Raw genomic sequence first — 26143 nt, 5'->3', positions numbered from 1 at the left:
TCCCTCCTGAATATTGAATATCCCTGGATGTTCAGCTCCCAGCCTTGGTCACCCTGGAGCCATGTCTCCGTGATCCCAACTATATCATAATCATTAATGGCTATCTGCACGTTCAACTCATCCACCTTATTACGAATACTCCTTGCATTGAGACACAAAGCCTTCAGGCTTGTTTTTACAACGCTCTTACCCCTTATACAATGATGTTGAAAAGTGGCCCTTTTTGATTTTTGCCCTGGTTTTGTCTGCCTGCCACTTTTACTTTTCTCCTTGCTACCTATTGCTTCTACCCTCATTTTACACCCCCCTGCCTCTCTGCTCTTGTACCCATCCCCCTGCCACATTAGTTTAAATCCTCCCCGACAGCACTAGTAAACACTCCCCCAAGGACATTGGTTCCATTCCAGCCCAGGTGCAGACTGTCCTGGGACATATCTGGGACATATGACAGGAGAACACACTTGACTTGACACTTGGTGACATCGAAGGCATTGTCCATCAGGGGAGAGGACTTCATTGGTTAGAATCGTTCCTTGCCCAAAGGAAAATGATTGATGGGAAGTGAGGGGAATAAAAGTGAAACTTAAAATATGGACATATGGAGGGTTGTAAGATGACGGATCTGACCTCGGGATTAAGTATCAAACCTCAGGCCATTTTTCCGCAGGATTAATATAGCCCACCTGGGTTGAAATATATTAACTTCAGCAATTTGCTTTGTTGACATGCTGGAGAATATTTTCCTACTTTGTCAGCTCAAAGTTTCACTAGAACGTTAGAGGCAGGGGTGGTATCGCAACGTTTAAGAAACATTTGGACAGGTACATGAATAGGAAGGTTTAGAGGGATGTGGGCCAAACTAGTGAAGATGGGGCATGTTAGTTAGCGTGGGCAAGTTGGGCCGAAGGGCCTGCTTCCACGCTGTATGACTATGACTCTCCATGACTTATTTTCAAGCAATAGACCCTACAAATGCCAGTGCCAGAGACCAGGGTTGGATTGTGCTGCCATTTGTTTTTGCAACTGGGAAATCAACATCTAAATCTACACAAAGAATAATAATCTTGGCTTATTTTTGTAACACCATGATGTCAGCTGTTACTGATTTGCAGCCTATTGGGATTCCTTTTGCTATGATGCAACCACATTGGCAAATAACACAGGATTCCCTTGTGGAATGCTGGATGCAAAGGTGGGGACCGCTCAAGGCAAAAGGCATTCTCCCCGATGAGCAATGTGATGGAAATACTCAACTCAATGTGCTCCAAGCCTCCATGAGACGCATCCATGGTAGAATGAGAAAGGAGGAAGAAAATTAATTTAGCCACAGGTTTATTATGGTTGCATCAATCGAAGAACAGTGAAAGGCTTTGTTCTGAATGCTATCCTAACACATCAGATGATATACGATACATGACTACAATTAGTTCAAACTCAAGTACAATAAACACAGCAAAGGGTAACATACAGAGTGCAGAATATAGTTCTCAGCATCTCAGGCAGCGCGGTGGGGCAGCAAAGGTTGGAGCCTTTACCAATCACAGTCAACTTTTGCTTTGAATACAGGACTGCTGTAATAACAACATAAATGATGCACAAAAATAAATCTCAAGCATTTTTGCAGCAGAAATGTGTTCAGTTTGTTCTAAAGAGCATAATTTTACTTTGAGAAGAACTGTATTTAAAAGAGGGTACACAAAAATGCTGGAGAAACTCAGCGGATCCAGCAGCATCTATCGAGCGAAGGAAATAGGCAACGTTTCGGGCAGAAACCCTTCTTCAGGAAAAAAATGCATTTAAAAGAGAATGGGTGTCAGTTTTTCTTTCTAAGCGTCATTAAATAGAAATGCATTGAGATTAATCCAAACACTCATTAGAAAGGCACAAACAATGACAGATCCTATGATCTTGCATTGAACACAATTTGCTGGAGTAACTCAGCAGGTCAGGCAGCATATCTGGAGGGAATGGACAGGCTACGATTTGGAGTCAGAAGAAAGGTCTCGATCCAAAACGTCACCTATCCATGTCCTCCGGAGATGCTGCCTGACCCGCTGAGTTACTCCAGCATTTTGTGTTCTACTGAACACTCCAGTCCGACACAGACTCCATGAGGAAACCACCCTCTGTAGAATGTTTCTTCTTTGTATAGGAAATGGAGTGGAGTGTTAACATTCCAATGTTTCCTGGTCATTTTTCCATTTAGCATCACTGCAGAAAATGTGGGAATGCGATATGTGGGAAGTGCAGTACAAAGCGTACCAGCTATCCCGTGATGGGCTTTGAGTTTCAGGTCCGGGTCTGTGACGACTGCTTCAACACCGTCAAGGATGAAGAGTGAGTATCTTTAAACTTCTGCCTATACTCTCCATATAAGTCATAAGCGATAGGAGTAGAATTAGGCCGTTCGGCCCATCAAGTCTACTCCACCATTCATTCACGATGATCTATCTCTCCTTCCTACCCCATTCTCCTGCCTTCTCCCCATAACCTCTGACACCCGTACTAATCAAAAATCTGTCTATCGATCTGCCTTAGAAATGTCCACTGACTTGGCCTCCACAGCCTTACGTGGCAAAGAATTCCACAGGTTCACCCCCCTCTGACGAAAGAAATTTCTCCTCATCTCCTTCCTAAAAGAACGTCCTTTAATTCTGAGGTTATGACCTCTAGTCCTAGACTCTTCCGCTAGTGGAAACATCCTTTCCACATCCACTCTATCCAAGCCTTTCACTGCACTGTATGTTTCAATGAGGTCCCCCCCTCGTTCTTCTAAACTCAGTTCCCACTATAACCTTTGTGTTGAGACTGAGAATGCCCTCCAGATCAGTTTGGCTTTTGGAGATAGTGCAGTCCCTAATGCAAAAGCAATTTACTTTTTCTTGGAAGTGGGCCAGATAAGCAATTTATGAAATATGGTTATGGGTTCGAATCCCTGCGATTTATTATGCATCGCAGTGAGTTTTGGTATTTGTTAATAATATAAAAGTGAACTGCAGATGCTACCTTATACCAAAGGTAGACACAAAATGCTGGAGTAAGTCAGCTGGTCAGGCAGCATCTCTGGATAAACTGGAATGATGACATTTCAGGTCGGGACTAAATTCTTCTTCAGACTAAATAGTAAAACAAAATTACTGCTGAGTTTCTCCAGTATTTTGTGTCTACCTTTGGTATAAAGTAGCAAACGACCCCTTTCCCAACTCACAAGGTGTACTAGCGAGTCCCTCTTGCTGTATCTTGCTGTCTGCGTTGGCTTTATCCGCTTCCCACTCGACCACGGCTGTCTGCTTCTCCCGTCCCTCTGTCCAGTCGACCTGTTCTCGTCTAACAACTTGGCGCGTTTATAGTGCCCTTGGAAATTAGCATTGATTTCAATCATTTCAGACATTCAGAATTGGCCAATTCTGATCCAAGATTCTCAACCTGAGAAGCTATCTCACATTCCCAGTCAGGCTGCCTGGCCAGTGGACCATCTCCAGCATTCTTCCGTTCAGTTCAGTTCGATATTGTAAAAATAATTTTGGAGCCGTGCCATCAAAACTGTTTTTAATAAAGTCGAAGAGGCAGAGGTCCTGGAGGTCAGGCTTGCCAATGATTAGCCAGGACACCCAAGCTGTATATTGCCGCACACCCTCGGTATTTACCCTCAAACCCTGAGGAATGTCGATCGGATAACAGTTTGTTCGTTGGTTATACTTGGAAATGTGACGGCAGGAAAGAACTTGTATGTTGCGACAGAACAAATACTTGGTTCATTGGGAGAAAACAGTGGCATAATTCATTTAGAACAGGTGATCTATGTATGACACTAGTTACATTCCTTGATTCTTATTTCATTAATAGATGCTTAAATTAACTTCTGTCAATCCTAGTTTTGACTGCTTTTATCGACATGGATTTCACAGCTTCACCGGGGGGGGGGGGGGGGGGGGGAGAACGGTTCCTGATTTCTGCCTTTACACTTGAGGGGCAACGCATTGGTAGAGTTGCTGCCTCACAGCGCCAGAGAACATGGTTCGATCCTGACCACGGATGCCGTCTGTACGGAGTTTGTACGTTCTCCCCGTGACCTGCGTGGGTTTTCCCCAGGAGCTCCGGTTTTCTCCCACACTCCAAAGACGTGCAAGTTTGTAGGTTCATTGGCTTCAGGAAATTGTAAATTGTCCCTAGTGTGTGTAGGATAGTTTTAGTGCGTGGGGATCTCTGGTCGACTTGGACTCGGTGGGCCGAAGGGCCTGTTTCTATGCTGTATCTCTACACTAAACGTGCACTGCCGAGTTCCTATTTTACAGTTGTTCTAGCCCAAAGAAAATAGTTTCTACCTATCTCTGGAAATCAGCTTGCTTCCTTCAACTACATGTAATTGTTTACTTATGGTGACACAGGGGGAGGCATGAAATCACTAGTCTGATTATCCCCACTCCTTGCCTCCCCGTAACTCTACAACTTGTTTGTTATACATGCTCATCAATTATCCTTTATTTATTTTTTTGCCAGTAACTTACACTAAATGGATAATTTACAGTAGCCCCCTCCTTGCCCCTCTTCCTCCACCCTACTCATTTTACCCACCCTCCTCCCTCCTTGCCCCATTTCTCCACCCTAGTCGTTTTACCTGTTGCGCAGTTCGCCACATTGTTCTCTTGAGACCACACCTTCCCTAGCCCACAATGGACTTACCAGGCACCACCCTGTCTGAAGTCATTTGTGGCTGGCCTTGATAGGCTTCCAGCTCTTCACCTCCCTCCCACCCTCTCCTTTCAGTCCCAACCCAAAACGTCACCCATCCTTTTCCTCTAGAGATGTTGCCTGATCCGCTGTGTTACTCCAGAGCTTTGTGTCTCTCTCTTCAACCTGCCAACATGTCTTTGGGATAAGGGGAGGAAAAACCGGGAATTTACGGTGGAATCCACATGTTCACACAGAGAGAGTGCAAGCTCTGCACAAGCATTAAAAATCTGGGTACATCCAAAAACACCAGAACTCCGGGGCAGCAACACTACCCGCTGCACCATCATGTCACCTAAATATTGAGCTTGCTGTTATTTGTTTGTTCTGACCACTTGCTGAAGCAAATTGCTGTCGAACGCATATGTGAAGCAAGAGTGTTGTCTGCAAGACAAATCTGCAGATTATCTGCAAATAACATTAGTAAAAAGATGACATTGTGATAAGATTTTTCTGCCAGAAGAATGTTTTGTTGCTGATTTTGTTGAGTGCATATGTTACAGTATTTTTATTATTATAGTCAAACTTCTCTGGCAACGTTCCATGAAGGCAAACACAACATTGTACATATGAATCTGGACAGCGCAAGAGGATTAATGGTAACATGTGGAAACGATCGCATTGTGAAGGTAATCGGCTTTCTCTGTTTGAAATGTCTTTATTTGACTTCTGAATCTCCAAGACTTTTGAGGGCAATTTAGAACCATAGAAAAGAGGCACAGGAGTAGGCCATTCGACCCTTCGAGCCAGCACCGCCATTCAATATGATCATGGCCGATCTTCCAAAATCAGTACCCAGTTCATGCTTTCTCCCCATATCCCTTGTTCTATTAGGCCTAAGAGCTATATCTAAAGCCCCTGTCCCACTTTCATGACCTAATTGGTGACCTAAGCCGTGTTTGCCCTTGACTTGTACTCGCAGCATGGTCGCAGGAGGTCTTCGTAACTCTTCCTCATGCTCGTGAGTGGTCTCCGCGTACTCGTGGCCTCAAGTAGGTTGCGGTGTATTTTCCAGCCTGTCCACGAGTTTTTAAAAAAAGGTCGGCATGGAAAAAATTGCTTTTTACACGTAGGTATGTCGTTGTAGGTCGTGATGGTAGTCGCAGGTAGTCGTGGGTCGGTAACTGGCCCGAGAAACAAAATGCAAACATGACATAATTTTATCATGTGATCATTTTTCCACTCGTAGCTAGTCGTAGTTGGTCTTAGGTGTGGAAGACTGAGGTCGAGGAGGGTCGTAGAAGGTCATAGACATAGTCGCAAGATGTCGTAGACATAGTCGTAAGAGGTCTTTTACTTCGGCAAGTCAACACGACCTTTACATTTTTTCAACTCGTCTAGGGTCCTCTAAACTCATGGATTAGGTCGTCCAAGTGGGACAAGCTCTTAACTCTCTCTTGAAAACATCCAGTGAATTGGCCTCCACTGCCTTCTGTGGCAGAGAATCCCACTGATTCACAACACTCTTTATCACAGTCCTAAATGGCCTACCCCTTATTCTTATAGACAATAGGTGCAGGAGTAGCACATTCGGCCCTTCGAGCCAGCACCACCATTCAATGTGATCATGGCTGATCATCCACAATCAATACCCCATTCCTGCCTTCTCCCCATATCCCCTGACTCCGCTATCTTTAAGAGCCCTATCTAGTTCTCTCTTGAAAGTATCAAGAGAACCGGCCTCCACCGCCCTCCGAGGCAGAGAATTCTACAGACTCACAACTTTCTGAAACTGTGACCGCTGGTTCTGGACTGCCCCAACATCGGTAACATTTTTCCTGCATCTAGCCTGTCCAATCCCTTAAGAATTTTATATGTTTCTATAAGATACCCTCTCATCCTTCTAAATTTCAGTGAATATAAGCCCAGTCGATCCATTCTTTCATCATATGTCAGTCCCGCCACCCCGAGAATTAACCTGGTAAACCTACGCTGCACACCCTCAATAGCAAGAATGTCCTTCCTCAAATTAGAAGACCAAAACTGCATGCAATTTAATGCACTGGTTCTGTGCATTACTTGTAAAGCAAATGATGGTAGCACAGTGGTGCAGCTGACAGAGCTGCTTCCTCACAGCGCCAAAGACCCAGGTTAGATCCTGACCTCGGGTGCTGTTTGTGTGGAGTTTGCGCATTCTCCCTGTGACCAGATTTGTTTTGTCTGGGTGTTCCTGCTTCCTCCCAAATTCCAAAGACATGCGGCTTTGTAGATTAATGGTCCTCTGTAACATATCCCCAGTGCATAGGGAGTGGATGCATAGAACTAGTGTGAACGGATGATCGATGGGTGGTATGGATTCGGTGGGCTGAAGGGCATGTTTCCATGCTACACCTCTGAAATAAACTAAATTACTGATTAGATTAACAAGTGAGTGTGGGTTCTGATTTGTTGCAAGTTAGACTTCCATCTGCAACTAGTACCTAAGATTTCAGGACTGGGGAATAAGCAACAATGTTGAGAAAGAGAATTGGAGTGAGTGAATTGAATGTCAAAGTACATTGCTTAAGGAAAAAACTTCTCGAACAATTCACAAGAAAGTAAGATTTCACTGGTATAATGACTTTCACTGCACTCATTGATTTCCCCCATTGGGCAGGGAGACCTGATTTACAATCGGGTCTAATTCTCGGTTTACAGTTTGAAACGCAGATAGATAGTGGCCCAGCAATGTACAAGTGTTAAATAACCTTGGGGGGGGGGGGGGTTATTTGGTTATTTTCCAAATAACCTTGGAAAAAAAGGATTTGGGAAAAGAGCATGTAATTTAAGGATAATGCTTCAAGACAATTTAATAGATTGATTTGTTGTTATTATTATTGACCTTCAGCATTTGGGACCTAAATTCCTCGATTCAGCTTTGATTTTGGGTGAATACTGCGTATCAGTGGACTCGCTTTAACAGAAAATTATTGTAGTCCCTGTGGAAGTACCAACCCTGGCGACTAATTTTAAGTTGGATAGGGCAGTGTTTGTACCAAGCTGGCTGGCTGGCCATTAAGTTATTGTTTATTGGTTTTGGGGTCTGACTTTGTACAAAGGCTATTTATCTCTTTATTGATTATCACTCTGCATGTATCTACTGCCTGGTCTTGCTATGTACGGTTGGGGCACTTTCACTGCTGGTCCATCAGTGTAAACCGTAGAGCAACAGTCACGGCCCCCGTGTACCAATAATATTTTGTAGTTGGACTGATCTAGAGCCAAGTAAACCAATAATTATGCAAGAGAATGAACTGGAAACTGGTGCAGCGGTAGATTTGCTGCCTTACAGCGCCGGAGACTCGGGTTCAATCCTGACTACGGGTGCTTGTCGGTACGGAGTTTGTGCGTTCTCCCCGTGACCTGCGTGGGTTTTCTCTGGGGTCTGAGGGTTCCTCCCACACTCCAAAGACGTACAGGTTTGTAGGTTAATCGGCTTAGTATAAATGTAAATTATCCCTCGTGTGTAGGATAAGTGTTAGTGTCCACTGGTCGGCGCAGACCCGGTGGGCCAAAGGGTCTGTTTCCACGCTGTATCTCCAAACTAAACCAAAATTATAGTTTGATCGCTTTTCAATTGTGAAATGTAACGGGTATCCCCGGGTGGATCATCGCACCCAAAAGAAAAGTGTTTGTTATCTGCCAAAACCTGATGTGTTTTCTTCACCTTTCCTATAGATCTGGGACATGACACCTGTTATCGGCTGCAGTATGGCAACGGGATTTTCTTCCCATTGACTTCCAGTCTCCACAACAATGCGCCTTTTACCTAAACAGTCTGGCCAGTTCTGCCCACTTGTTACCGACCGAGGAGACAGTGCGATAAAAGCTGATCAGACGTTCCGGTGATAAACTTCTACTCTGCTGAGACGTCTGGACATTCACTTAGTAAACATTGAGTCCAATGCCATAAGCACAGGAAAAAAAACTCTACAACTAAAAATCTAAACCTATCTTTTCTGATGAAAGAACTGTAAAATAGTACTGATATTACATATGGTATATTCTATATTTATTCAGTCCCAGGCCTAACCTGATTTAATAAATGTCAATAACGAATCAAGATTGTGGAAGATAATTTTTAGATATGAAATGTGTGATTTATCTTGGTCAGAGTGCAATTTTGAAATGAGTAAATTGGTGATTCTGGCTGTTTGCAGTGCAATCATTTTCAAAGTTGACTTAGTTCTACAAGACAGGTTTCTGTCGTATGCAGTTTGTGATCAGATAGGAGGCACTTTATAGGGAATTCAGGCTGCATTTTTTTTTAATCAACTGTGGAAATGTTTAGGTGTACAGGAAAAAGATGGTCCAACAGCCAATTTCTTTCCAAAGGTGGTAAGTCAAGAGCACTGTTTTTCTTCCATGCTTGCAAATTAAGTAAATTATTTTGTTAAGTACATTATTTAAGCACAATTTGATAGAAGGGTGAAAGAATCCTAGCACTATTACAATCACTTCTTTGAGTGTTCAGTGGAGACAGATTACTTGCCATTTTCACGGACTTGAGGTCTTGTTGCATTTTGCAGAGTAGATTTTGAAATTGAACTTCCACACAGTTTGTTGTGTATTTAATTATCTCTTAGCTATATTTGGCTTGTTCAGATTAAAGTAGTAGTTAGTCTTATTTTATACAGATTATAGTTTAGAGATTACAGATAGAGCGCATACTGCTTTGATTTGGGCCACTCTGTTAAGACCTTTGATGGCACCGATGAGCAACTGTTTTGTGAGTGTAGATGTTTGCTACAACTTCCTGGGCCTGGCTTTTCATTACCAATTTTGGACTGAGATATTTTGCAGAAAACACCAGAATGGTGAACAACGTACTTCCTTTTTTTTTACATATCTAATTATTCGATGCAAATGATAGGTAATTTTGTTAACTGTATATTTCCAACAGTCATTCAAATAAGAAGTTAACTTTTGGTTATGTCTGATGTTTTTATTGTTAATACAGCCACACAGCCTGGTCGAAATATTCATCAGATTAATTTTAAGAAACAAGATAAAAAGGTGTTAAATTACCTTAAAATGCAACTGTAGTGTGATAAATTCTCGTGTTGAGTGTAAGAACTGGTCATGTACTTTAAAATAAAATGAAACAGCATCTATGATATTTTTCACGTCAGCAAATGCCAGTGCCTGATGATTTAAACGTGTTACCATTGCCCCAGGTGACCTTGTGTTACCCTTTAATTTAACATTACACTCAGTTGGATAATTATCAAAAACTATTCTGAATGATTTCTTACTTTCACATATCCATTCCAATTTTTCATCTCTGGGAGGGGGGTGGGGTGGGGGGGCGGGGGGGAATCCACCTTTGCTTGTCATTGTTGATCACAAGCAGGAATATTGACTACTTGTTGTGATCACCTTCCAAGTTTCTTTCTATTCCAGTGAAGGTCAGAGAGGGGTACTTTCGGAAGATAATTTTGCCAGCGTTTAACACTATTGATCAATTCTCTCCTCTATTCCTTTTGAGCTCACCCACTTCAAATGGTGCACTGGGTGATGGAAAGAAAATGGGTGGCAGAGAGGCGCATTAGTAGAGTTGCTCCAGTGCAGCATCTGAGACCCGGGTTCGATCCTGACCACAGATGCTGCCTGTGTACATTATTTGTACGTTCTCCCTGTGACTATGTGGGATAGAACTGGTGCACAGGTGATCGATGGTCGGCGTGGACTCGGTGGGCCAAAGGACCTGTTTCCACACTGTATCTCTAAACAAAATTAAAATAGAGAAAATGAATTGCTTTATTGAAAATTAAATGATAGACCGGTTCTTTAGACATGTATTTGTAATTGGTGGTGGGGCTTAGAAGATCAATAATAGACTTTGCGCTGGATCAGATTCTTATTTGCTTTCCCCTTTGCCAAAAAACAAATGCATAATAGCTTAATATCTGAAATCTAACTTCCTTGTATGTCTGTTGAAAATAATACTAAGGAGCTGCAAAATGTATTTTAATTAATTTGCAATATAGTACATAAACAACAACAGCAGCTCATTGCTGCCATTAATGTACTTTTATCCCAATGCCTTTTCTAAAAACTGTTGAAATAACCTTATTTATTTTTAAGCAATTTGTTTCAATACTCTTACACTCCCAAGTATTACTATTTATCAAATAGAAAAAATACCACGCATTGCTCAATACCTTGGTGTTTCACATCGAAGTCACCCTTTATGCTTACGCTACTGAATTTGATGAGTTTCTGCTGTTATACTGTACATCAAAATGGCAATTACTGCCATAAAATAAACTAGCTTCCTAAACATGAATTTTGTGGGTCTTTTGCTATTCCGAATGGCGCACATTCACACATTTTACTCTGAACATATCATTTATGTATAAAGAATATGAATGTTTATTACATTTTAAATTTGATAAAGGAGCTCTTAAACCTCAGTTTAAGAGTACAACTGCTTGAAAGGTCTTTATATTCACTTTTCAGCATTTGGCTATATTTTGCCATTTGCCAAGTCGGGCGGGGATCATTTATTTAGAAGTACGGTACAGACAGGTTAGTTTCTGCTTTGACTGAATTTACAATTAGAAGCTGCAGTATGTTTATACCGATGACCATAGCCTTCATTGAAGAGGTGAAAATGAGGAACTGCAGATGCTGGTTTACAGAGGAAAGACAAAATGCTGGAATTAACTCGGTTGGTCAGGCTGTTTGGGACCCTTTTCAGATTGATTACAGGAGTCCGTCAGGGAAATCAGTCTGCAGAAGGGTCCCCACGTGAAACTTTACCCATCCATCTTCTCCAGGGATGCTGCCTGATCTTCTGAGTTACTCCAGCATTTTGTGTCTTTCCTTCATTAAAGAGGATGGAAAGAGATTTAAATTGTTTTTTATGAAACGTTGGGGATTACCTAAACTTCATGAATCCAGAATCATTCGGAAAGCCATCAAGCAAAACCTGGAACTGATGGACCTTTTGTGGTTCTACCAAATCCGACAATGAATGAAGAATCCAGTTGCATTCGAAAGCAGCATGGGGTCCAATGGTTTCTTTATTGTCACCTGAACCAGCTACAGTGAAATACATGTTGTGCATGCAGCTCAGCAAAACTATCCCTGTATATAAGCACAAGTGCCCTGGTCAGTACAGTATGCACAGAACAGCCCACTGCGTCCATATGCAGGAAGTACCATTTTAGAGTCCCAGCTGCACCTGACCATGGAGGCCCATTGCTGCCGTCGCCTCCATTTAAGTCATCCCACAATCCCATGTACCTCTCCACACCTGGCCCTCTTCAGCCCACGTTCACCAGCTGGACGTCTCCCGTAGCTGACTGACGCCGTGGAAGATAAGACCCCCTGGTTCCACACACTTTGTCCAGTATCCGTCACCATCTCTTCCACGTCCTCTTTGTCCGCTATGGCTTAGTTAAAGCCCTGTCCCACTGTACGAGTTCATTCCAAGAGCTCTCCCGAGTTTTAAAAAAATCAAACTTGTGGTAGGCACGGAGAATGAACGTAGCGGGTACGTCGGAGCTCGGGGACGTCTCTTAACGCTAACGGCAGGTACTCGGGAAGACTCGCTAACGGCAGGTAAGAACGGGAAGACTCGTGAAGATTTTTCAACATGTTGAATAATGTCCACGAGAGCCCCGAGTACCGACGAGCGGCCATTACCGTAAATCTCCGAGTTCGAATCAGGGCAAACTCGGGAGAGCTCTTGGAATGAACTCGTACAGTGGGACAGGGGTTTAATTCAAGTACTTGTGTAGATTGTTATATGCTTGTTTACCTTCACCACCTCCTCTCTTGTTGATTCCACCTCCTCTGTTGTTGCTCCGTGTAAACTAATTCCATCCTCAATCCCCTATAAACTAACTCCATCTCACCTTATACCTAAGGCTTCTTGTTTTGGACACCCGACCAATATGATGACAGTGATAAGGATCTCACGGTGGAGTCACAGCCTGAAGAAGGGTCTCGACCCGAAACGCCACCCATTCCTTCTCGCCAGAGATGCTGCCTGTCCCTCTGAGTTACTCCAGCATTTTGTGTCTATCTTCATGATAAGGATCTCGCCTGAAAGAGCAGCCGTGTAAAATATCCATCTCTTTGCAATTTTGCTGGATGGCTTTACGAATGAATCTGGACAGCACAAGTTTTAAGGATGGGACTAAGTCGTCCAGAATCTGTGGGGAGGTTGTACAGGTCGCTGGAAAATGAAGCATCAAAGACCACACCATTAGTTTTACACTTACAAAACTTCCACGCGAATTTCAAGATGCAGATATGGGAAGGAGTGGAGATAGGAGGAAAAAGTCATACTGTACAGCCAGGAAAAGGCCCTTCAGCCCACAATGTCTGTGCCAACCGTTATGCTTAACTGTATATTCTCATTTACCTGTAGTTTGCCTTCTATGGCTAAGTGGATCAACCAGTTGTCTACATTCTTGGATGTGGTGAGTGCCTTCAGGTGGTCGGTTCCAGATTCCAGTTCCATGGCAAATAATTATCTCTGATCCCCTATAAACCAACAACATTTCACTTTATACCCATGTCTTGTTTTAGACACTGCACCCAATGTACATGGAAAGAAAATTCCTGTGGTGATTTGGTAAACAATAATAATTTATACCCTTTGATGAAAAAAATCTTATTGCCTACCATATTTCTCCCCTCAATTCTGTATATCCCTACACTTCTCAACAGCAAGAATATGTATGAAAATCAAGCAGGAATCTATCGTTTTCAATTTAGTTTAGAGATACAGCGTGGAAACAGGCCCTTCGGCCCACCCAGACCGCACCGACCTGCAATCCCCACACATTAACACTACCCTGCACACACTAGGGACAAGTTTACATTTACACCAAGCCAATTAACCAACAAACCTGTACGTCTTTGGAGTGTGGGAGGAAACTGAAGATCTCGAAGAAAACCCGATCACAGGAAGCTCGTACAAACGTCGTACAGACGACACCCATAGTTAGCATCAAACATGGGTCTCTGGTGCTGTAAGGGAGTAGCTATAAAGCTGTGCCATCATGCCATCCTAGTGAATATAAACCAATCCCTAGACAATGGAGTAATCAAACTTTACTCTCCACATTACCTCCCCTTTCACGTACCAGGCCATCTTGAGAATGTTCTTATTTGAGAAGGCTACTTAGACTACATTACACAGTTGTCTTTCAGTCACTTAATCATTAATCCCACTCCCCTGCTGGCTTCGAACTAATTGGGTTTATTAGAACCACACATCCTCAATCCGTGGTATATTACACTGTGTTCCTCTCAGGAATGTTACCTGCACAACACTACCCAGTAGTTCATGATACTCAAATCATATGAGTGAATGCAGTTTCCTCACTGAATCTCCAAGCGACCAGTTTTATGGGTCCCACCTGGACCTGAGAATAACAAAGGGATCTTGAATATTCTGGCCCACAAAGTTTGTGTTTTACTCAAGATCCCCACATCTGCAGTTCCTTTTGTCGCCATTAGTCTGGTTCTAAATTTCGTTTGCTTGCACAATATTCTGCCTCACTATACTTATTTTTCTCATGTTGCTTTATTTGTGTAACTATTAATTGCAGATGTTACCGGGCTACTTGACCACTATACAATGTTATAATAAAGCAGGGGCAGCACAGTGGTGCAGTGGCAGGGGTGTTGCCTTACAGCGCCAGAGACCTGGGTTCGATCACGACTATGGGTGCTGTCTGTATGGAGTTTGTATGACCCCCCCCCATGACCCGCATGAGTTTCCCCTGGCTTTTTCGGTTACCCCCCACATTCCAAAGACCTACAGGTTTGTAAGTTAATTGATTTTGGTGAAAATTGTAAATTGTCCCTGGCGTGTAGGATCGTGCTAGTGTACGGGGAACGCTGCAAGGACCTGTCTCCGCACTGTATCTCAAAACTAAACATTCACCTTTCATATGTATTGGGGCGCGGTGTTCAGCAAGTGCACATGTGTAAAAGAAGAATGCAGAAAAATAGCACTACCCAAGTGGGATTTGCATTGCAAACCAGTTGGTTCTACAAGAGACAAGGACTTTGGGACTTTTGCCTTCCATCACAGTGAGGAGGTGCCTGGTGGACTCACTGTGGTGGATGTTAAATATGTGTTGAGTGTGTGTTTTGTTATTTTATTCTATGTTATGACTGCAAGGTTAAGCCATTTCGTTGTACTGTAAATGTGCAATGACAATAAAGTTGACTCTAATCTAATCTAATATAGAAATTAACATTCATATCGAGAGGACTAAAATATAGAAGCAAGGATGTAATGCTAAGGCTTTATAAGGTGCTGGTCAAGCCACATTTGGAATACTGTGAGCAGTTTTGGGCCCTGCATCTGAGGAGAGATGTGCTGGCTTTGGAGAGGATCCAGAGGTTGACGAGAATGATCCCGGGAATGATTGGATTAACGTATGAGGAGCAGTTGAATGCACTGGCCCTATACTCGCTGGGGGTTATAGAAGGATGGGAGGGGGGGGGATAATGAAAGGCCTAGATAGAGCGGGAGTAGAGAGCATGTTTCCAGTAGTGTGAGTGTCCTGGATCACAGGGCACAGCTTCAGAATAAAAGGACGTAACATTAGAATGGAGATGAGGAGAAATTGCTTTAGCCAGATGTTGGTAAATCTGTGGAATTCATTGCCACAGATGGTGGTGGAGGCCAAGTCATGGGTATTTTTAAAGCGGAGATGAATAGGTTCTTGGTTAGTAAAGGTGTCGCAGATTAAGGGGAGAAGGCAGGAGAATGTGATTAACCTACAAACCTGTACGTCTTTGGAGTGTGGGAGGAAACCAAAGATCTTGGGGGAAAAAACCCTCGCAGGTCACAAAGGGGAGAATATACAGACAAAAATCTGGACAGACAAGCACCCGTAGTCAGGATCGAACCCGGTCTCTGGCGCTGTAAGGCAGTAGCTCTACCGGCTACGCCACCATGTCGCCCTATCTCCTGTCATCTGGTTCTGGTTGATTACGGCGCAAACACCTCATAAGTGGTTATCTCGCGCAGGTCGGAGCGAGTAGAGTGATTAAAGTTTGAAGTGGGCCTTTTTGACTAAGTTGAGGAGATCTAGTTGCTCAATCCCCTTTTTAAATGACTTAACATCTGGAACAGCGCGTGTGTTGGGTAGTAACATATTCCATCCTCTTATCGTACTTGGGTAAAGGGAATATTGGTAGCAACATTTGTTGACATTTAGCGAGTTGATGATGTAGGGACCGTTATTTTGCCTTGTTTCATGGCAGTCGGTGCTCTGGGATGACTATAGATTTGATGGTGTGATTTTTTGAATCTCCTTGTAAATTGCAATAAGTCTTAACCTGATTGTGCGGAGCTCTAGGGTATCCCATCCGAGAGATATCAGCATATTATTCACTCTTGTAGTCATTACATACAAAGCGGGCTGCTCGGCGTTGTACTTTCTCCAGGGTGGTCTTGTTGTTGTTGAACGGATCCCATACGGCTCCACAGTACTCCAATTTGGGCCTGACCAAGGACTTGTAGGCATTCCCTTTGACAGATGTACTACATGCATGAACATTTTTTTTGAGTAGGCCGAGAGTTCTATTTGTTTGGTAGACACTTGATTAATTTACGTCGCCCAACTTAAATCTTTGCTGAATTCGACTCCTAGATATGGGTGATGGTCGACAGCAAGCAATGTATGGCTACCCATGTTGTATTCCGATAAAAGTGGTTTGATCTTGTGTGAGACATGCATGGTATGATATTTGGTTGTATTGAATGACATCTGCCAGGTTTTTCCTCCCCTCACAGAGAACATCCAGATCCTTCTGTAAGGACCAGCTGTCTTCTGGTGTTTTAATCTCTCTAGAAATTATGGCATCATCTGCAAAGAGTCGAACTCTGTATGAAACTGCATTTGGAATGTTGTTGATATACAGTAGGATTCAGATTCAGATTCAACTTTAATTGTCGTTGTCAGTGTACAGTGCAGAGACAACGAAATGCAGTTAGCATCTCCCTGGAAGAGCGACATAGAATATGAGCAATAAATAAGTCTATTTACATGCATACAGTCATAGTGTTTTTCCTGGTGGGAGGAGTGTCCGGGGGGTGGGGTGATTGGCAGTCACCGAGGTACAGTGTAGAGCAGTGTAACAGCCGCAGGGAAGAAGCTGTTCCTGGACCTGCTGGTCCGGCAACAGAGAGACCTGTAGCGCCTCCCGGATGGTAGGAGGGTAAACAGTCTATGGTTGGGGTGAGAGCAGTGGACCCATGACAGTCCCCTGTGTTACACCTGATGTCACAGAAGTTTCAATAGACGTCTCTCCCTCCAAGAGAATTCGCTGGTGTCTCCTTGTCAAAAAGATCTCAATCCATTTTAAGATGTTGCCATCTATTCCTACATGGTTGAGCTTGTACAGGAGCCGCTTGTGGGGAATCTTATCAAAAGCCTTACTGAAGTCTAATATAATCAGGTCAGTCTGACCCTTGTTATCGAGTGAGCTGGCTACATCATCGATGAGTCCCGCCATCTGTCTCCTATCACCTACCAGGAGACACCTATCTCCCATCAGCTTCTTCTAATAATGATGACCTTGACATACTTCCTCCCTAACCCCGATTCTCACCACCCCCTCACACCCCACCCTTCCTAGTACCAACAGTCAGACGTGACACAATTGCCAGGATGCATAGGTGCAGATTTAACATTAAGCCGACCACTTGAATCCCATTCTGCGACTCGAACATTTAACTTAGTGGGGAATCCTGCTCTGAGAACTCGCGATTCATGGCAACACGTGAAGTCTGAAAAATAAACAATCAATATTTTTATTTTCGCCTGATACAAGTTAACCTGAACTAAACTTAATCACCTCTACAATAGACAATAGGTGCAGGAGTAGGCCAATTGGCCCTTCGAGCCAGCACCGCCATTCAATGTGATCACGGTTGATCATCCCCAATCAGTACCCTGTTCCTGCCTTCTCCCCATATCCCCTGACTCTGCTATTTTTAAGAGCCCTATCTAGCTCTATCTTGAAAGCATCCAGAGAACCTGCCTCCACCGCCCTCTGAGGCAGAGAATTCCACAGACTCACCACTCTCTGTGAGAAAAAGTGTTTCCTTGTCTCCGTTCTAAATGGCTTACTCCTTATTCTTAAACTGTGGCCCCTTGTTCTGGACTCCCCCAACATCGGGAACATGTTTCTTGCCTCTAGCGTGTCCAAGCCCTTAACAATCTTATGTTTCAATGAGATACCCTCTCATCCTTCTAAACTCCAGAGTGTAGAAGCCCAGCTGCTCCATTCTCTCAGCACATGACAGTCCCGCCATCCCGGGAATTAACCTTGCAAACCTACGCTGCACTCCCTCAATAGCAAGAATGTCCTTCCTCAAATTAGGGGACCAAAACTGCACACAATACTCCAGGTGTGATCTCACTAGGGCTCTGTACTGGCTTCTGTCATGGCTTTCAGAGTAAGTATTAACTGTAAGTAAACCAGTGGAGGCCAAGACATTGGGTGTTTTTGAAGCGGAGATTGATAGTTTCTTGGTTAGTAAGGGTGTCACAGGGAGAAGGCAGGAGAATGGGGTTGAGAGGAAAAATAGATCAATGGTGATCCGATGACGGGGTAGACTTGACGGGCCGAATGGCCTACCTCTGCTCCCATGTCCTATGGTCTTATATTATTGAATTTAAGCTGCGTAGCTGCGATAACATTCCTGCAGTACAAGAAAATTACTTTAACTAATCAACAGAAATTGAGATAAGCTAAACACAATGTAACACATTTGCAAAAAAGCTCAACTAACAGACATTAAAAGCACTAACAATGAACACTGAAAATGATTTAGTTTTCCATTGTCAACAACCTCAAATCAACAAAAGTTCACCAAAAATAACATTCTGAAGTTTGCCAATCACAGAAATAGAGTTGAATCAAAATGTTTGCATGTAAAGTATTTCAGAAATATTCCTCATTCCCATCTACAGAACACCTCGACGGAAAAGGACAAGCCTAATGATGTCCAGAGGAAGCGAGTGATGCAAGAACAATGCATGAAGGCTTTCTGCACCCTGCTAGTTAATAGGTAACCCTTGTACACTGCTGGGTGGAGCTACAAGCTCAAAGAATTCTGGGACAACTATCATGGGTTCCTGAGTAGCAGCTTCACAGGAAATGTTTTGCATTTAAGATTTTTGACAGGGATTAACAAACTGCACCTTTCACTTTAAGGCAGAATGGTAAGTTCCCTTGTGTAACATTCTTTGTCTTTCTTTGCTTAGGAGCTCCTGCAAGAGTTCAGTAAGAAGTTCTAACAGTGAGTGGCTTTAAGTTGGTTTACCTGCTTGTGCAGGTAAAAACAAAAAATTCACACCCAGTTTACGGTGGACGGAGAGTTCAGTCTAAACAGTTTTAAAGCGATGTTTCTTCATCACTGGGTAAAATAAGGTAATGCAGTCGATGAGGAATAATAGTAGCGATGATAGATACGACTCCCAGGTTAAGTGTTAAAATTAATTGTACAGGCAGCACGGCAGCACCTTCCACCTGATACCCACTCATCAGGTTTGGTGACATTGTTGGGATTAAAGGGACCGTGCATCCTTCACTATATATGAATAGATATCTTTACTGCCTGAGCATTAGAGAGAAGACAGTTGTTACCATTTGTGCTAACTTCTTTCAAAGGTAATATTGGAGAAACAGTTCAAAGCTGAGTTTGTGTTTTTGTATTTATTGTCAATCTCTCCAGAAACAAAGAAACCCAACAGCAAGTTTTAGAGTGAATTCTACATGAATTCCAGAATACTTCCAGAATATAATCAACTTAAACCATCCAACAAAAATCAGTTAAAATATTTAACCCTTTGTACACTAAATATAATTTGAGTTAACAGTGTGTTATTAAGTAGACATTCGCCTAGCCTACAGCTAACAATGGCCTGTTTCCTTTATCATTGTTACATTTTTGCATATCTTTAATTAATTTGTCCTACATCTCTCTATATCACCGTCTATATCTCTCCTTTCCTCCCCCCCCCCCACCCCCCGACTCTCAGTCTGAAGAAGGGTCTCGACCCGAAACATCACCTATTCCTTTACTCAGAGATGGTGTCTGACCCGCTGAGTTACTACAGCTTTTTGTGTCTATCCATAAACATTACATAGAAATAGCAGGCTCGATACTGAGACCAATTTTAGACACATAATTTTGTGGGCTTAAATGTTCAGTACCCTAACTACCTTAGTGTTTGGCGCGCTCCCTATCTGCCTCTTTTGCCTTTTACGGAGGATGGAATAATTCTGTTTTTGTTGAAGAGCATAACATGCTCTTGAGTCTCAAGATGACAGGTTCAAGCACCTTGAGAGTGAAGACTGAAATCTAAGATCATTAGTTAGTGGAGTAACAAAGGCATGATGTAATTGTCAGAGCAGCTGTCTTACAGCTGAGACAATAGCCTGGATTTAGTTGAAAGCAACTTAGTCATGGAGTCATGCAGCGTGGAAGCCCAACTTGTCCAACATGCCCCAGCTATACTAGTCCCACCTCCATGCGTTTGGCCTTTATCCCTCTAATCCTGTCCTATCCATGTACCTGTTTAATTGTTTCTTAACTTGTTGCCTGTCCTTAACACATATTCATTTGGAAACATTATCTTGTTGGTTGAGTCTCCAGAGGCAGCAACTAGCCCTGCCCATGAAACTCGTATGAAAAGCCTGATCTGATTGGAAAAAAACCCAGTTTATTTATGCCCTGTGGTTTGGTTTAGATTAGTTTATTATTGTCACATGTACCGAGGTACAGTGAAAAGCTTTGTGTTGCCTGCTAACCAGTTAACAAAAAGATGGTACATGATAATCAAGATGTCTGCAGTGTACAGATAATGAATAATGGGTATAATGTTCAGTGCAAGTTAAAGTCCAATGAAGTCCAGTTAAAAATAGTTCAAAGGTTTCCAATGACAGATACGAGGTCAGGACTGCTCTCTCGTTGGTTAGAGGACGGTCTCCATTGGTCTACAATATCTTTGTCAGAAGCATTTAATAATGCCAATATATGGCGCAGCAGTAGAGTTGCTGCCTTATACTGTCAGAGACCTTGGTTAGATCCTGACTACGTGTGCTGGCTGTATGGACTTTGTATGTTCTTGTGACCTGCTTTGGTTTTCTCCGGTTTTCTCCCATACTCCGAAGACGTACAGGTGTGTAGGTTAATTGGGTTTGGTAAAGATTGTAAATTGTCCCTAGTGTGTAGGATAATGCTAGTGTACAGGAATCGATGGTCAGCATTGACTCAGTGGGCCGAAGGGCCTGTTTCCACACTGTATCTCTCCCACTAGACATAGATTTTCAGAAGGCCTTCGATAAGGTGCCGCAGGTCAGGTGTGGATTTGTCCGCAGAAAACTTCATGAACAGAAATACAGAGGCTACACTGCAAGATACAAACCACTGGTTAGCCGCAAAAATAGGATGGCCAGGTTACAGTTTGCCAAGAAATATGTAAAAGAACAACCACAGTTCTGGAAAAAGGTCTTGTGGACAGATGAGTCGAAGATTAACTTATATCAGAGTGATGGCAAGAGCAAAGTATGGGGGAGAGAAGGAACTGCCCGAGATCCAAAGCAGACCACCTCATCTGTGAAACACGGTGGTGGGGGTGTTATGGTCTGGGTGTGTATGGCTGCTGAAGGTACTGGCTCACTTGTCTTCATTGATGATACAACTGTTGATGGTAGTAGCATAATGAATTTTGAAGTGTATAGACACATCTTATCTGCTCAAGTTCAAACAAATGCCTCAATACTCATTGGCCAGCAGTTCATTCTACAGCAAGACAATGATCCCAAACATACTGCTAAAGCAACAAAGGAGTTTTTCAAAGCTAAAAAATGGTAAATTCTTGAGTGGCCAAGTCAATCACATGATCTGAACCAAATTAAGCATGCCTTTTATATGCTGAAGAGAAAACTGAAGGGAACTAGCCCCCAAAACAAGCATAAGCTAAAGATGGCTGCAAAACAGGCCTGGCAGAGCATCACCAAAGAAGACACCCAGCAACTGGTGATGTCCACGAATCGCAGACTTCAAGCAGTCATTGGATGCAAAGGATATGCAACAAAATACTAAACATGACTACTTTCATTTACATGGCATTGCTGTGTCCCAAACATTATGATGCCCTGAAATGGGGGGACTATGTATAAACACTGCTGTAAATTCTACATGGTGAAACCAAAATGTATAAAAATGGCCTTTATTAAAATCTGACAATAAGCACTTTAACCACATGTGATTTTTTTTAAATTACAAATCTCAAATTGTGGAGTACAGAGGCAAATAAATAAATGATGGGTCTTTGTCCCAAACATTATGGAGGGCACGGTATATTAATGATTTGGATAAGGGGATTGAAGGCTTTGTGGCCAAGTTTGCAGATGATGCTACGGGCAGTTTAAGGACTCTGCAGAGAAGTGGCAGGTAAAATTCTGTGTAGCAAAGTGTGGAGTCGTGCATTTTGGTAATAAGAATAAAGGAGTAGATTATTTTCTAAATGGAGAGAGAATCCAGAAATCAGAGATGCAAAGGAACTTGCAAAAAGTTAATTTGCAAGTCGAATCGGTAGTACGGAAGGCAAATTCAATGCTAGCATGTGAATTAAGAGGCCTGGAATACAAAAATAGAGATGTAATGCTCAGGCTCCATAAGGCGCTGGTCAGGCCACATTTGGAGTACTGTGAGCAAATCTGGGCCTCATATCTGAGGAAGGATGTGCTGGCTCTGGAGAGGGTCCAGAGGAGGTTTACAAGAATGATTCTAGGAATGAGTGGGTGACCACGTGATGAGTGCTTGACAGCACAGGGCCTCTACGCGCTGGAGTTTAGAAGGTTGAGGAGGGACCTCATTGAAACTTACAGAATAATGAAAGGCATAGATAGAGTGGATGTGGAAAATATATTTCCACTGGTGGGAGAGTCTAGAACCAGAGATCATAGCCTCAGAATTAAAGGGTGCTCTTTTAAGAAGATGAGGAGGAACTTCTTTAGTCGGGGGTTAATTAATCTGTGCAATTCATTGCCACAGAGAGCTGTGGAGGCCAAGTCAGTGGATATTTATAATGCAAAGATAGATAAGTTCTTGATTAGAATGAGTGTCAAGGGCTATGGGGAGAAGGCAGGAAAATGGGATTAGGTGGCAGAGATCAGCCATGATTGAATGGCGGAGTAGACCAAATTGCCTAATTCTACTCCTATAACTTGTGAACTAAACAAAGCTATTAGAATGATTTTTTGTTAATAATTTAATCATTTTATAATCATAAAAATTCAATGAAAACATTTCAGTAAACATGCAACTTGCTTTATTTTCCATCCATCTACCTTGCCCATAATTTCACCTTCCAAGTACATGGGCCAGTATATATTTTGCAGGTTTTGACTGGTGCAGGGTATTGGAGCAGTTTCTGCAGCATTAGCCCTGGGAAACACCAGCAGGCAGACACACTGTTGCTGGAATACAAGTGGTGTCCAAATGTTGAGTGCAGTCAAGAGTTCAGTGATGGAGCTCAGCCACTAAGCTCAAAACCTCCATTAAGAAAGAAACCTCGAATATACAGGCACAAATTAGTGTACATTTCAGTAAGATCCAGTCCACTTTCACAAGAAGTAAAATAAAAACCTGGGGAATTTTTACTCTTCCTGGTTTTTTTGCTGAGTTGCCTCTGACATACAATTTGTGATTCATGTACAATTTCAAATTTCAAAAACTCATTGTGCAAATTGCTGGATAAAATATTGCGAATGTAATTATTTTTAAACCATTATTTTTTTTCTAAGGCTTTTGGTATTTTCCCCACTATTTGTTAAAAACCAAAACCATCAAACCTGAAGAAGGGTTTCGGCCCGAAACGTTGCCCATTTCCTTCGCTCCATAGATGCTGCTGCACCCGCTGAGTTTCTCCAGCTTTTTTGTGTACCTACCATCAAACCTTAGTTTAGTTTAGTTTAGAGATACAGCGCGGAAACAGGCCCTTCGGGCCACCGGGTCCATGCCGACAGGCGATCCCCGCAAATTAACACTATCCTACACCCACTAGGGAATTTTTTTTTACATTTCCCAAGCCAATTAACCTACAAACTTGGAGTCTTTGGAATGTGGGAGGAAACCGAAGATCTCGGAGAAAACCCACGCAGGTCATGGGGAGAACGTACAAACTCCATACAGACAGCACCCGTAGTAAGGATCGAACCCAGGTCTCCAGCGCTGAATTTGCTGTAAGGCAGCAACTCTAGCACTGCGCCACCGTGACCTTACATAAGTGTTTCACCTGTGAAATCTACCTTGTGATGTTCACTCTTGTGACTGGTCCAATTGCCTTGCATTTTAGTCTATTGTTTAATTGTATACAACCTGCGTCTGTGTATCTCTCTTATTCATGTTGGATAACTCGTATTTGAACCTATTCTTGCATCCAATCTATCTGAAGAAAGTTGAAATACATGATTAAATGAGATCAAAGAAAAATTTAACATTTCATGCAAATTCTACTTCATTTCAAAAGTAATAATGTCATTGGCTGCAGAACACGTTGAAATTATTTGAAGGACGAGGGGTAGAGGGGGGCTCATTGAAACTTACCAAATAGGGAAAGGCCTGGATGTGGATTGGAAGTTTCCACTAGTGGGAGAGCCTGGGGCCAGAGGTCATAGCCTCAGACTAAAATGAAGGACCTTTAGAAAGGAGGAGAATTTTTTAAGAAAGAAGAGGATGGGTTCTTGATTAAAATGGATGTGTGGAGTTATGGGGAGAAGGCAGTAGAATGGGGTTGAGATGGAAAGATAGATCAGCTATGATTGAATGCTAGAGGAGACTTGATGGGCCAAATGGCCTAATTCTACTCCTATGACTTGTGAATATGAACATATAGGCACGAAATGCTGGAGAAGCTCAGCAGGTCAGGTTGCACCTCTGGAGTCAGGGGTCACTTTTGGCTCAGGACCTGATTCGTCACCTATCCATTGTCTCCAGAGATGCTGCCTAACCTGTTGACTTACTCCAGCATTTTGTGTCTATAGTATAAACCAGCATCTGCAGTTCCTTGTTATCATATAGAACAGTACAGCACCTGAACAGGCCCTTTGGCCCACACAGTCCACACTGAGCATGATGCCAAATTAAACTAATTAGAAATGTGTTTAAAAAATATATAGTTTGTATATTGACTTTTCTAAAATTCTAAATCTTTCAAACATAAGCAGAAAATTATTTCAGTGGAGAAAAAGTAGTGAAAACCTCAAGATATAACAATAAACAAAGCAGTGCTAGTGGTGCACTGTCAATTGCAAATACTGTATAATCACTGAAGAGGTGCCCAACATTAATCAAGCCTGTGGTAGACAAGTGCTGGAGAAACTCAGCGGGTGCAGCAGCATCTAAGGAGGGAAGGAAATGGGCAACGTTTTGAGCCGAAACGCTTCTTCAGACTAATCAAGTCTGTGTTTAGTTCCCCTCCCCTACAATTCTGTTCCTAGACATTAAACTAGGTGCCGAGTATTTAATTGTGCAAGTCCAACAGATATTTATTCAATGATCTGCAGTCTATCACAATATTTGCTTTCACTGTGTAGAAAGTTGCTACCTATTTTCCTGGATGCCTTTTACAAATCGGATCAATGCAGTTGGAACTAATGCCAGATGGGGTGGAGAGGGAAAGATAGATCAGCTGTGATTGAATGCTAGAGGATCAGATGCCAGTGAGAGCTGTTAAATAGAAGTCTTGCACCACCTAGTGGGCAAGGTGGGAATTATCCTTCATGAAGTTGGCACTGGTTTGGAAGAATTTTAGTTCTATTCCTTTCATTGATCGCTCAGACCAAGTTGAACGAACTATGAAGTTGGGCATAGATTATAGCAGAACAGTGCAGTTGGCAGAGCTGCTGCCTGACGTTGCCTCCTATATGTGTAGGAAGGAATTTCAGATGCTGGTTTACACTGAAGATAGACACAAAATGCTGGAGCAACTCAGCGAGACAAGCCGCATCTCTGGAGAGTACAAATGGATGACATTTTGGGTCGAGACCCTTCAGTCTGATGTTTGGTCTCCACCGGAAACATTACCCATTCCTTCTCTCAGAGATGCTGCCTGTCCTGCTGAGGTACTCCAGCATTTTGTGTCTCTCTTGGTGAATAAGAGGTCATCTTATGGAAACGTAAGGGGATTGACAGGGTAGATGTGGAATTGAGGTTTATGAGTCTGGCGTGTTTTGAACCAAGACTCACAGTCTCAAAGGAATGTGGATGCAATTCAGGCCACAAATGAGAAGAAATTTCTTCTCCCAGAAGGTGGTAAATCTTTGGACATCATCAAGAGCATTGCTGCACATGGAACTGAGAACAAGGAATCTTTGAAAAAAAATTTAAGCTGTTAAGAAAATTGGGAAATTCGGTGTTACTTGGGATCGA

General features: G+C 42.7%; 2 protein-coding genes and 1 long non-coding RNA gene across 5 annotated transcripts in view; 2 read left to right on the top strand and 1 right to left on the bottom strand.

The window, feature by feature from the left end:
- wdfy1 (WD repeat and FYVE domain containing 1) overlaps nt 1–9841 on the top strand; it is a 44411-nt gene extending 34570 nt beyond the window's left edge. The window contains exons 10-12 of the mRNA XM_033031130.1: nt 2207–2337; nt 5252–5360; nt 8389–9841. Coding sequence (XP_032887021.1) covers nt 2207–2337; nt 5252–5360; nt 8389–8448 — 300 coding nt within the window. The 3' untranslated portion in view covers nt 8449–9841. The remainder of the gene's footprint in view (nt 1–2206; nt 2338–5251; nt 5361–8388) is intronic.
- The window catches only part of LOC116979568, a 26533-nt gene continuing 4600 nt past the window's right edge, over nt 4211–26143 (bottom strand). The window contains exons 2-3 of the long non-coding RNA XR_004413746.1: nt 19316–19318; nt 4211–4373 (exon numbers count right to left, since the gene is read on the bottom strand). This is a non-coding gene — a long non-coding RNA (uncharacterized LOC116979568). The remainder of the gene's footprint in view (nt 4374–19315; nt 19319–26143) is intronic.
- Nucleotides 18802–26143, top strand: part of ap1s3 (adaptor related protein complex 1 subunit sigma 3) — a 25664-nt gene continuing 18322 nt past the window's right edge. For 2 of the 3 annotated variants that reach the window (XR_004413744.1, XM_033031131.1), the window contains exon 1: nt 18802–18923. Coding sequence is in view for 1 of the 3 variants with exons in the window: in XM_033031131.1 (XP_032887022.1) it covers nt 18921–18923 (3 nt within the window). In the remaining 2 variants the exon portion in view is untranslated. The remainder of the gene's footprint in view (nt 18924–26143) is intronic. The other variant, XR_004413745.1, reaches the window with a different exon arrangement.

The sequence above is a fragment of the Amblyraja radiata genome, chromosome 13 (assembly GCF_010909765.2).
Source record: "Amblyraja radiata isolate CabotCenter1 chromosome 13, sAmbRad1.1.pri, whole genome shotgun sequence".
NCBI classification, from domain to species: domain Eukaryota; kingdom Metazoa; phylum Chordata; class Chondrichthyes; order Rajiformes; family Rajidae; genus Amblyraja; species Amblyraja radiata.
The sequence above is the reverse complement of the archived record's forward strand: the minus strand, read 5'-3'. Positions and strand labels throughout refer to the sequence as shown.